The 12689-nt window shown below is 37.9% G+C and overlaps 1 protein-coding gene and 2 non-coding genes across 3 annotated transcripts; 2 read left to right on the top strand and 1 right to left on the bottom strand.

Moving 5' to 3' along the window:
• Positions 1 to 1182: 1182 nt before the first annotated feature.
• On the top strand, positions 1183 to 1290 carry LOC112746724 (small nucleolar RNA R71). Its single transcript, XR_003174592.1, has one exon. It is a non-coding gene; the product is annotated as a small nucleolar RNA R71 (small nucleolar RNA).
• Positions 1291 to 7949: 6659 nt separating this feature from the next.
• LOC140178598 (uncharacterized) lies at positions 7950 to 10954 on the bottom strand. Its single transcript, XM_072215797.1, has 3 exons — positions 10288 to 10954; positions 8743 to 9115; positions 7950 to 8343 (listed from the first exon to the last, which is right to left on the bottom strand). Exons 1-3 carry the CDS (start codon positions 10952 to 10954, stop codon positions 7950 to 7952), a joined length of 1434 nt encoding a protein of 477 aa, XP_072071898.1.
• A 1413-nt stretch (positions 10955 to 12367) lies between these two features.
• LOC112745583 (small nucleolar RNA R71) lies at positions 12368 to 12474 on the top strand. Its single transcript, XR_003173502.1, has one exon. It is a non-coding gene; the product is annotated as a small nucleolar RNA R71 (small nucleolar RNA).
• Positions 12475 to 12689: the final 215 nt, after the last annotated feature.

The raw sequence follows: 12689 nt of genomic DNA, 5'->3' as shown, positions 1-12689 counted from the left end.
CAGGTCACACAGAGCCTTCTCAAAGGTTATGGTGCCTATGGTACAGGGTATTAAGAATTTATCAGGATCCTGTTTCTTTTGAGGTAATTTCTGCCTATCCAATGCATTCAGTTTATTGGGAAGCAAGGGAGATTCATCTTCCCAAGTCTCATTACCGAATAATTTGGCATTTAGCTTCATGATTGCACCAAGGTATTTAGCAACTTGCTCTTCTGTAATGTCTTCATCCTCTTCAGAGGAAGAATACTCATCAGAGCTCATGAAGGACAGAAGCAGGTTGAATGGAACCTCTATAGTCTCTCTATGAGCCTTAGATTCCTTCAGGTCCTCATTGAGGAACCCTCTAGTGTTCAGAGGACGTCCCATGAGGTCTTCCTCATTGGGATTCACGTCCCCCTCCTCCCTTGTAGGTTCGGCCACACCAAGTAAGGTTATGGCCTTGCACTCTCTTTTTGGATTCTCTTATTTATTGCTTGGTAGAGTACTAGGAGGAGTTTCAGTGACTCTTTTACTCAGCTAGCCCACTTGTGCCTTCAAATTTCTAATGGAGGACCTTGTTTCATTCACAAAACTTAGAGTGGCCTTAGATAGATCAGAGATCATATTTGCTAAGCTAGATGTATTCTGCTCAGAATTCTCTGTCTGTTGCTGAGATGATGATGGAAAAGGCTTGCTATTGCTAAACCTGTTTCTTCCACCATTATTAAAGCCTTGTTGAGGCTTTTGTTGATCCTTCCATGAGAAATTTGGTTGATTTCTCCATGAGGGATTATAGGTATTTCCATAGGGTTCCCCCATGTAATTCACCTCTGCTATTGCAGGGTTCTCAGGATCATAAGCTTCTTCTTCAGAAGATGCCCCTTGAGTACTGTTGGATGCAGCTTGCAATCCATTCAGACTCTGAGAAATCATATTGACTTGCTGAGTCAATATTTTATTCTGAGCCAATATGGAGTTCAGAGTATCAATTTCAAGAACTCCCTTCCTCTGAGGTGTCCCATTACTCACAGGATTCCTTTTAGAAGTGTACATGAACTGGTTATTTGCAACCATGTTAATGAGTTCCTGAGCTTCAGCAGGCATTTTCTTTAGATGAATGGATCCACCTGTAGAGTGGTCCAATGACATCTTAGATAATTCAGACAGACCATCATAGAATATATCCAGGATGGTCCATTCTGAAAGCATGTCAGAAGGACATTTTTTGGTCAGTTGCTAGTATCTCTCCCAAGCTTCATAGAGGGATTCACCTTCTTTCTGTTTAAAGGTTTGAACATCCACTCTAAGCTTACTAAGCTTTTGAGGAGGAAAGAACTTGGCTAAGAAAGCCGTGACCAGCTTATCCCAAGAGTTTAGGCTATCTTTAGGTTGAGAGTCCAACCATATTCTAGCTCTGTCTCTTACAGAAAATAGGAAAAGCATAAGCCTGTAGACCTCTGGATCAACCCCATTGGTCTTAACAGTATCACAGATCTGCAAGAATTCAGTTAAGAACTGAAAAGGATCTTCTGATGGAAGTCCATAAAACTTGCAATTCTGTTGCATCAGAGAAACTAATTGAGGCTTTAGCTCAAAATTGTTTGCTCCAATGGCAGGGATTGAGATGCTTCTTCCATGTAAGTTGGAATTTGGTGCAGTAAAGTCACCAAGCATCTTCCTTGCAACTCCACCATTATTATTATTTTCGGCCATGTCTACTTCTTTTTTGAAAATTTTTGTCAGATTTTCTCTAGAGAGTTATGCTTTAGCTTCCCTTAGCTTCCTCTTCAGAGTCCTTTCAGGTTCAGGATCAACTTCAACAAGAATGTTCTTATCCTTGTTCCTGCTCATATGAAAAAGAAGAGAACAGAAAAGAAAATATGGAATCCTCTATGTCACAGTATAGAGATTCCTTATATGAGTATAAGAAGAGAAGGATGGATGAAAGAAAAGATAAGAATTCGAACACAGAGGAGAAGAGTTGGTTCGAATTTTTGAGTAGAAGAGAAGTATTAGTAGATAAATAAATAGAAGGAGATGAGAGAGAGGAAAATTCGAAAATTAAAAATAAAATAAAAAATATTTTCTTTTGTTTTTATGTTGAATATTAGTTAGAATTTGAAATTTAAGATGGGAAATAAAATTAAATTAAAATTTAAGACAATTAGTTAATTAAAACAAATTTTGAAAAAGGGGTTAGTAATTTTCGAAAATAAGAGAGAGAAAAGTAGTTAGGTGGTTTTGAAAAAGATTTGAAAATCAATTTTGAAAAGATAAGAGGTTAGAAGAGATTTTAAAATTGATTTTGAAAAAGATGTGATTGAAATTTATTTTGAAAAAGATTTGAAAAAGAAATTTAAAAAGATTTGATTTTGAAAATTAAAGTTGATTACTTGACTAACAAGAAACAAAAAGATATGATTTTAAAATTTAAAGATTGATCCTTTCTTACTAGGCAAGTAACAAACTTAAAATTTTTGAATCAATCAAATTAATTGTTAGCATTAATTTCAAAAATATGAAATAGAAATAAGAAAAAGATTTTGAAAATAAATTTTGAGAATTTCGAAATTATGAAAGAAAAAATAAAAAATATTTGATTTTTGAAAAAGATTTGAAAAAGATAGAATTTTTAAATTGAAAATTTGATTTGACTCATAAAAAAACAATTAAATTTAAAAACTTTTTGACTAAATCAAACCAAATTTTCGAAAATTTATGAGAGAATAAGGGAAAGATATTTTGTTTTTGAATTTTTAATGAAGAAAGAGAAAAAACAACCAAAAGACTCAAAACATGAAAATTATGAATCAAAACACAAGATGCATGCAAGAACACTTTGAATGTCAAGATGAACACTAAGAACACTTTGAATGTCAAGATGAACACCAAGAACTTATTTTTGAAAATTTTAAAAAAAAGAAAAACATGCAAGACACCAGACATAGAAATTTTCAAACTTTAGACACTAACAAATTGAAAATGCATATGAAAAACAAGAAAAGACACCAAATAAGAAAAATTTAAATATCAAACAAAGAAATTCATCAAGAACAACTTGAAGATCATGAAGAACAAATGCATGAGTTTTCGAAAATTTTAAGAAAATGCAATTGACACCAAACTTAAAAATTGACACAAGACTCAAATAAGAAACACAATATTTTTGGTTTTTATGATTTTATTAATTTTTTTGGTATTTTTTTGAAAATTATTTTGGGAAAAATGAAAAAGAAAAAATTTTTTTTTTGTATTTTTCGAAAATAAGAAATAAAAAGTTTAAAATTAAAATAAAATTACCTAATCTGAGCAACAAGATGAACCGTCAGTTCTCCAAACTCGAACAATCCCCGGCAACGGCGCCAAAAACTTGGTGCACGAAACCGTGATCATTCATTCCTTGGTAACGGCACTAAAAACTTAATACGCACATTCATAATCTTAATTCATTGTCACAACTTCACACAACTAACCAGCAAGTGCACTGGGTCGTCCAAGTAATAAACCTTACGTGAGTAAGGGTCGATCCCACGGAGATTGTCAGCTTGAAGCAAGCTATGGTCACCTTGTAAATCTCAGTCAGGCGGATTTAAATGGTTATAGAGTTTTAATAATTAAAAGATAAATAAAACGTAAAATAGGATAGAGATACTTATGTAATTCATTGGTGAGAATTTCAGATAAGCGTATGGAGATGCCTTTGTTCCTTCTGAACCTCTGCTTTCCTACTGTCTTCATGCAATCCTTCATACTCCTTTCCATGGCAAGCTGTATGTTGGGCATCACCATTGTCAATGGCTACATCCCGTCCTCTCAGTGAAAATGGTCCAAAATGCGCTGTTACCACACGGCTAATCATCTGTCGGTTCTCGATCCTGCTGGAATAGGATTCAGTAATCCTTTTGCGTCTGTCACTACGCTCAGCACTCACAAGTTTGAAGCTCGTCATAGCCATCCCTTCCCAGATCCTACTCGGAATACCACAGAAAAGGTTTAGACTTTTTGGATCTCAAGAATGGCCGCCAATAATTCTAGCCTATACCATAAAGACTCTGATCGTAGAACAGAAGGCTAAGAGATACACATTCAACCTTGTTTGCATGTAGAACAGAAGTGGTTGTCAGGCACGCGTTCATAGGTGAGAATGGTGATGAGCGTCACATAATCATCACATTCATCATGTTCTTATGTGCGAATGAATATCTTAGAGAAGAAATAGGCTTGAGTTGAATAGAAAAACAATAGTACTTTGCATTAATTCATGAGGAACAACAGAGCTCCACACCTTAATCTATGGTGTGTAGAAACTCTATCGTTGAAAATACATAAGTGATAATGGTCCAGGCATGGCTGAATGGCTAACCTCCCAAAGAGGGTTCAATCATCAAAACATGATCAAAAGATAATTCCTAACACAATAGTAAAAAGTTCTATTTATACTAAACTAGTTACTAGGGTTACAGAAATAAGTAAATGATGCAGAAATCCACTTCCGGGGCCACTTGGTGTGTGCTTGGGCTGAGCATTGAAGCTTTAACGTGTAGAGGTCTTCCTTGGAGTTAAACGCCAGTTTGTAACTTGTTTCTGGCGTTTAACTCTGCTTTGCAACCTGTTTCTGGCGTTTAACGACAGAATAGGACAGAGAGCTGGCGTTGAACGCCAGTTTGCGTCATCTAAACTCGGGCAAAGTATGGACTATTATATATTGCTGGAAAGCCCTGGATGTCTACTTTCCAACACAATTAAGAGCTCGCCATTTGACTACGGTAGTTCCAGAAAATCCACTTTGAGTGTAGGGAGGTCAGAATCCAACAGCATCTGCAGTCCTTCTTCAGCCTCTGAATCTGATTTTTGCTCAAGTCCCTCAATTTCAGCCAAAAATTACCTGAAATCACAGAAAAACACACAAACTCATAGTAAAGTCCAGAAATGTGATTTTTATTTAAAAACTAATAAAAATATACTAAAAACTAGCTAAATCATACTAAAAACTATATAAAAACAATGCCAAAGAGCGTATAAATTATCCGCTCATCAACATGCTAATGTTTAAGTGTGGGGAGGTTGATAAACCATTATTTTATGATTTATATTGTGTTTAATTGAGTGGTTTTATCAAGTCTTTATCCACTTATTCATATGATTAGCATGTATTTACAATTCCTTCCCAAAATTGTTCCATGGTTGAAAACTTGCTTCCTAAAGATCCTTTAATTATGTATTTTAATTCTCCTTTATACCATTCGATGCCGTGATCCGTGTGTTAAGTGTTTCAGGCTTCATAGGACAGGAATGGCTTAGAGAATGGAGAGGAAGTTTGCAAAAATTGAAGGAATACAAGAAACTAAGGAGATGACTAGCGAACACTGACGCGAGCGCATGGCTCACGCGAACGCGCGAAACGGAGAAATCGCAGCGACGTAAACGCGTGCCTAACGCAAACGCATGGATTGGAGTCTGCACGAATGACACGAACGCGTGAACGACACGAACGCGTGGCAAGGAAAATCGCTGAATGACACGAACGCGTGGACAACGCGTACGCGTGACCTGCGCGATCTGCAGAAATTACAGGATACGTTGGAGACAACTCCAGGCCGCGTTTTAACCTAATTTTCAGCCTAGAAACACATAATAAAGCGAGGGAATATGCAGAGACTCAACACGCATCCACACACATTCAGATACATTGATATTAGGATTACTTTTAGTGTTAGATCTGAATCTAAAGTTACTTTTACATTCATAGCTTATACTTTTGCTTGGATTTTGGATGTTGAAGAGTCATCACCTTCGTTGAAGTCATTACTTTAGTTTGTTTCCTTATTCCCTCACTTTTAATTAGTTACTCGTTGACTTTGTTCAGATAATTATGTTGCATTTTGAATTTATTAATATATAGCGTTATTTTTATTTTTAATAAATTTTATTTCTCTATTTTATTTTATTTAATTATGTCTTCTTATATTTTTATGATTATTAATTCCATGTCAATGGAGTAGATCCTCTACCTGACATGGGGGTTGATTAAGAGGAGACACTTGAGTTAGAATGCTCAAGTGCTTAGTTAAATTGGACATTGTAGGCTAATTCTGTACCTACTAACGCTAGACCTCCCCAAGGGAGAGGAATAGGATTTGCGGGTAAGAGTTAGTTCAATCACTATATTTTTCTTTATTTAGTAAGGGTTAACCAAGTGAGAACAACAACCTCTTTACACTATACTTGAGAAGATTCCAACAAGGATAGGACTTCCACTTAATTATTCCCCCAGTCAAGACCTTTTATTTGGAATATAAATAATTATTCTTAGTTTATTTTTATTGCTTTAATTCATAATTATTTTAATTACTCATTATCAAAATTCAAACTTTCTGGGAATTTTCTGATTAATAAATTAGCACTCTTTCCTGTAACTCGTTGGGAGATGATCTGGGACTCATACTCCCAGTATTTTATTTCTAAAATTTGTGACAACCCTTTTTAAATTGGTGAGACGGATCTTAGCTAGTTAAGAGCTATACGTGTAACGCTATTCTCTTATTTGAAATCTCTTAATTGGTTAACTTCTGCCACGCACCAATTGTCCCAACAAAGAAAGGAAAAAGAAGATAGTAAAAAGAAAGAAAAGAAAGAAGAGGGAAAGTGTGGAGGTTCTTTTCGCGTGTGGAGTTTGGGGTTTGAAGTGTGGAGAGTGGTGGGAAAGTGAATGGCTTTTATAGGAGGGAGAGGTGTAGTCTGGAAGATGGGAAGTAAAATCAATTTAATATTTTTCCACTTGGGAAGTGGTGCCTAGCGTGGGAAGAGGCACCAACCTTTATCTCTTTTGGTTCTCTGCATATGTTGAGTTCCAAAGTGTAAGTATACTTTGACTCTCTGCCTCATTGAGCCATCAATCATGTGGGCCCCATTCTCTCTCTTGAAATTAAAGACCGAAAACCCCATTAGTGAAAAGAACTTCTTCATATTCCCTTTATTAAAATACAATTAAAATGTAACTACTGAGTGTCCCTTGGGACACCAAACTTAATTTCATTGCATATAATAAATTGGGTTCATCATTGGATTTTAATGTGTTCATAAGGGTGAAATAAATTTAATTCTTTCACATTCCTTCCTTCTTAATTCCTTTTGAACACATTAAAGTGGCTTTGTATGCTCCACCAATTTACTAAATGCTTTCAAACTTTAATCATGTTGGGCTTGCTGTGTGAACTTCCTTTGGTGGTAGCCACACCAAACTTAATTTCTGGGCTTACTTTCAAAATTAGTTTATTCAAATGGTTGTAAGCCTAAATTAAGTGGGTTAGTGGCTACACCAAACTTAGCTTCTTAGCTAGTTCCTCAGCCCAATTAATTAACATCAATGAGTGTACCCAGCAGCCTTGCACTTCCAGTAAAAAAAACTACGAGATTCACTAGCTAACAACACTTTAAACTGATACTTAAACTATCTAAGCTAACAATCACAAACTACTTCTAGAAAGCAGGAAATTGAAAGGATTAACTGAAACTTAAACTACCTAAATCAACAATCCTAAGCTATTTCTAGAAAGCAAGAAATCAAAAGGATATGAGTGTTGGGTACCTCCCAACCAGCACTTCTTTAGCGTCACTAGCTTGACGTTCCTCCATCTTTAGTTGAGGTTGTAGCTCACTCTTTGCTCATCCAAAGAGTCCCCCAAGTAGTGCTTTAGCCTATGGCCATTGACAATGAAGGTCCTCTGTGTCTTGTCCTCCATAAGCTCTACATGACCATAGGGAGACACCTTGAGGATTGTGAAAGGTCCAGACCACCTTGACTTTAGTTTCCCTGGGAAGAACTTGAGCCTTGAATTGTACAACAGCACTTTTTGACCTTCTACAAACTCTCTTTTTGCTAGCTTCTGATCATGCCATTTCTTTGTGTTTTCCTTGTAAATCTTGGTATTCTCATAAGCTTGATTTCTGAATTCTTCCAGCTCATTGAGTTATAGTAGCCTCCTTTCCCCTGCAGCTTGATTATCAAAGTTTAGCATCTTTAGAGCCCAAAATGCTCTGTGTTCAAGTTCTACTGGTAGGTGACAAGCCTTCCCAAATACTAGTTGGTATAGAGACATACCAATGGGTATTTTGAAGGCTGTCCTATAAGCCCATAGTGCATCATCCAGCCTTTTGGACCATTTCTTTCTTGAGTTACCAATAGTCCTTTCAAGGTTTCTTTTGAGTTCTCTATTTGAAATCTCAGCTTGTCCGTTGGTCTGTGGATGGTATGGAGTTGCTACTCTGTGCTTGACTCCATACTTCAGCAGGAGTGCTTCAAGTTGCTTATTGCAGAAATGTGTCCCTCCATCACTAATAAGGGCTCTAGGAACTCCAAATCGGCTGAAGATATTTTTTCTCAAGAAGCTTATCACAACCTTGTTGTCATTTGTTGATGTGGCTATGGCTTCTACCCACTTTGACATAGAATCTACAGCCACTAATATATAGTTGTTTGAGTAGGAGGATGGGAATGGTCCCATAAAATCAATCCCCCATACATCAAACAACTCTAGCTCCGTGATGAACCTTTGTGGCATCTCATTTTTCTTGGGTAAATTGCCAGCCCTTTGGCATTCATTGCATCTTGACACCAATTCCTTTGCATCTTTGAATATTGTTGGCCAAAATAACCCACATTGCAGCACCTTAGCTACAGTTCTTTCTCCACTAAAATGGCCTCCATATGTGGATCCATGGCATTGCCACAACACTTTCTGTCCTTCCTCATGTGAAATACACCTTCTCAAGATTCCATCGACACCCTTTTTAAACAAGTAGGGCTCATCCCAAATGTAGTGTTTAGCATCATTGATTAGTTTTCTCCTTATGTACTTGTTGATGTTGGTGGGCAGCTCCCCAATAGCCTTGAAGTTGGCTATATCAGCAAACCAAAGGCTTTCTTGAATCATCATCAACTGCTCATCAGGAAAACTTTCATTCACTTCAAGTTGTTGTACTTCATCCTCTTCATGTGGGATTCTTGATAGATGGTCATCCACCTTGTTCTCTGCTCTACTTTGATTTTTAATCTCTATGTTGAACTCTTGAAGTAGCAAGACCCACCTTATCAACCTAGGCTTAAATTCTTGCTTGGTCAGCAAATATTTGAGGGCTATATGATCAATGAAAATAGTAACTTTAGAGCCAATGAGATATGATCTAAACTTGTCAAAAGGAAAGACTATGGCTAAAAGTTCCTTCTCAGTGGTGGTGTAGTTTCTTTGATTCTCATTGAGAACTTTGCTAGCATAATAAATAACATGTACTATCTTATCTTTCCTTTATCCCAGAATAGCACCAACAGCAAAGTCAGATACATCACACATCAATTCAAAGGGTAGATCTCGGTTAGTAGTGCTATAATAGGTGCAAAGAAAAGTATGTTTTTAAGCTCATCAAAGGCTATCACACACTTTCTATAAAAAAAAGGGTGTATTTGAGACAAGTAGGTTGCTGAGAGGCTTAGCAATCTTTGAAAAATCTTTAATAAACCTCCTATAGAATCCAGCATGCCCTAAAAAGCTTCTAATTGCTTTGACATTGCATGGTGGAGGCAACTTCTCAATTACTTCCACCTTTGCCTTGTCTACCTCTATACCCTTTTTAGAGATCTTATGACCAAGAACCACCCCTTTAGTTATCATAAAATGGCACTTCTCCCAGTTTAAAACTAGGTTGGTTTCTTGGCACCTCTTTAGCACCAGGGCAAGATGATGCAAGCAATTAGAATATGAATCTCCAAAGAGAAGTCGTCCACGAAGACTTCAATGAACTTTTCAATCATGTCTGAAAAGATGGAGAGCATGCACCTTTGGAATGTTGCAGGTGCATTGCACAATCCAAAGGGCATTCTCCTATAAGCAAAGACACCATAAGGACAAGTAAAGGAGGTTTTCTCTTGATCTTTGGGGTCTACAACTATTTGGTTGTAGCCAGAGTAACCATCCAAGAAGCAGTAATATTCATGTCTTGCGAGTCTTTCTAGCATCTGGTCCATAAAAGGTAAGGGGAAGAAGTGGTCTTTTCGGGTGGCTTCATTAAGCTTCCTATAGTCAATGCACATGCGCCATCCAGTCACTGTTCTTGTTGGTATCAATTTATTCTTCTCATTTGGTACAACAGTGATCCCTCCCTTCTTAGGAACCACTTGGACAGGGCTCACCCAAGGGCTATCTGAGATAGGGTAAATCACCCCTGCTTACCATAGTTTCAACACCTCTTTTTGGACTACTTCATTCATTGTTGGGTTTAGCCTTCTCTGTTACTGTCTTGAGGGCTTTGCACCTTCCTCAAGTAGAATTTTGTGCATGCACATTGAAGGACTGATTCCCTTTAGATCTGTAAGTGTCCACCCTATAGCATCCTTGTGTTGTTTCAGCACTTCGATTAGCTCCTCTTCTTGTTCCTCATTCAAACTTGAATTGATGATCACTGGGTATGTGTTGTTGTCACCCAAGTAAGCATATTTCAACCTTGGAGGTAGAGTTTTCAGCTCCAACTTTGGTGCCTCCACTTCCATTTTAATTGTCTTGTCCATCATGATTAGTTCGTCTATAGTCTCCAGTGGTAGCTCACCACATGAGGCTTGTCCATCTTGCTCTTTGATTTCTTCACATTGTTCTTCCTCTAGGACTCCTTGAACCAGATTTTCAATTGTATTCACCATCATGCATTCACCAATGGATTCCTTGGGGTAGCTCATTGCCTTGAAGACATTGCAAACCATCTTTTCTTCATGTAATCTTAAGACTAGCTCCCCTTTTTGAACATCAAGTATGGCCCCAGCAGTAGCTAAGAATGGCCTACCTAGGATGATTGATGTGTTGGCCTCTTCTTCCATATCAAACACAACAAAATCAGCTAGAAAGATGAACTCTCCCACTTTTACCAACATATCCTCCACCACACCATGGGGAAATTTGAAAGTTCTGTCAGCTAATTGAAGAGCCATTCTTGTAGGTTTTACTTCTTCAATCCTCATCCTTTTTATCATTGCCAAGGACATGAGGTTGATGTTGGCTCCTAGATCACATAGTGCCTTCTCAATGCTTATATCCCCAATGATACAGGGGATTTGGAAGCTCCCAGGGTCTTTTAATTTCTGGGGGAGTTTTTTTTGTATTATGGCACTACACTCTTCAGTGAGCACTACAGTCTCTTTTCTCCCCAATTCCTCTTCCTTGTCATGAGCTCTTTTAAGAATTTGGCATAGAGTGACATTTGCTCTAATGCTTCAGCAAAAGAGATGTTAATTTGAAGCTTCTTGAAGATCTCGAGAAACCTAGAAAACTGGCTGTTCTTCCCATCTTTTCTCAGCCTTTGTGGATATGGTACTTGTGGCACATAAGGCTTTAGAACTTGATTTGGTGGGGTTGGTGCAGGAGTCTGCTCTTCCTCCTTGATATCAGATTCAGTTGCAGCTTCTTTTTCATGTTTGTCTCGACTTGGGGCTGCTTCATCTATCACCTTTCCACTTCTTAGTGTGATAGCTTTGCATTCCCCTCTTGGGTTGACCATGGTATCACTAGGGAATGTATGTGTGGGCATTGGTATTTGCTTGGAAAAGTTTCCTAGTTGTGCTTCTAATTTTGAGATTGTTGCCCCTTGATTCCTTATATTGGATCTGGCCTCCTCTCGGATTGCATCTATCTTCCTATCAGCTTTCACTTGTCTTTTTGATATTGTGGAGATAGTCCCTGTTAGTTGTGCCATAGTAGCTTCTAATCTTGCAAGATTGCTACTGAGATCACTTGGTTATGTAAATGGGGGTGAGGTATCTTGAGGGTGGTTATTGTATTGTTGTTGGGTGGAATGGTAGGGTGTATTTTGTGGGTTGTGGTAGGGTCTGTTGCTACTTGATTAATGGTTGGAGTTGTGGTTATTGTATTGGTTAGAGTGGTAAGGCTTGTGTTCTTGGTTGTGGTTTTGCTAGTTCCCCCATCCAAAGTTCGGGTGGTTCCTTCCTCTTGAGTTGTATGGGGGTCTAGAGGGATTATTCACATAGTTGGCTTGCTCCCATTCACTTTCAGTTGCTGGGTTCCCTTCCTCTTGTGGAGGTTCTTAAGCATGGACAGCTGAGACTTGATTCTTCTCCATTTGCTTAGTTAAAGCTGCTAATTGATCTGTGATCACTTTGTTTTGTGCTAGCAAGGCATCCATGGAATTGAGCTCCATTACTCCTCATCTCTTTTGAGTCCTTTTAGAGGCATAGAAGTACTCATTATCGGCAACAGTTTCAATGATATCTATGGCCTCCTCAATGGTTTTTTTCTTGTTGAGGGAGCCCCCTGAAGAGTGGTCTACAACTATCTTGGATTCATATGACAGTCCTTCATAAAAGATATGCAATTGTACCCATTCATTGAACATATCAGGAGGGCACTTCCTTGTCAAATCCTTGAATCTCTCCCAGGCTTCGTATAGAGTCTCTCCATCCTGTTATCTAAACGTTTGGACCTCGGCTCTCAGTCTATTGATTCTTTGTGGAGGGTAGAACCTTGCTAAAAATTTGTTAACAACATCTTCCCAGGTGGTGAGGCTTTCTTTGGAGAATGATTCCAGCCACTTTGATGCCTTGTCCCTAAGAGAGAAAGGGAACAAGAGCAGTTTATAAGTGTCTGGATGAACTCCATTTGACTTTACAGTATCATAGATCCTCAAGAAGGTAGTGAGATGTTAATTGGGGT

The sequence above is a fragment of the Arachis hypogaea genome, chromosome 14 (genome assembly GCF_003086295.3).
Source record: "Arachis hypogaea cultivar Tifrunner chromosome 14, arahy.Tifrunner.gnm2.J5K5, whole genome shotgun sequence".
NCBI classification, from domain to species: Eukaryota; Viridiplantae; Streptophyta; class Magnoliopsida; order Fabales; family Fabaceae; genus Arachis; species Arachis hypogaea.
This window is presented reverse-complemented; position numbering and strand designations above follow the sequence as displayed.

Coding starts and splice junctions, on each gene's coding strand:
- LOC140178598 (XM_072215797.1), bottom strand. CDS start 10,954: ATGGCTCTTCAATTAGCTGACAGAACTTTCAAATTTCCCCATGGTGTG. Junction 9,116..10,287: donor CAAAATTCTACTTGAGGAAG/GTGCAAAGCCCT, acceptor TTGATCATATAG/CCCTCAAATATTTGCTGACC. Junction 8,344..8,742: donor GTCGATGGAATCTTGAGAAG/GTGTATTTCACA, acceptor AAATATCTTCAG/CCGATTTGGAGTTCCTAGAG.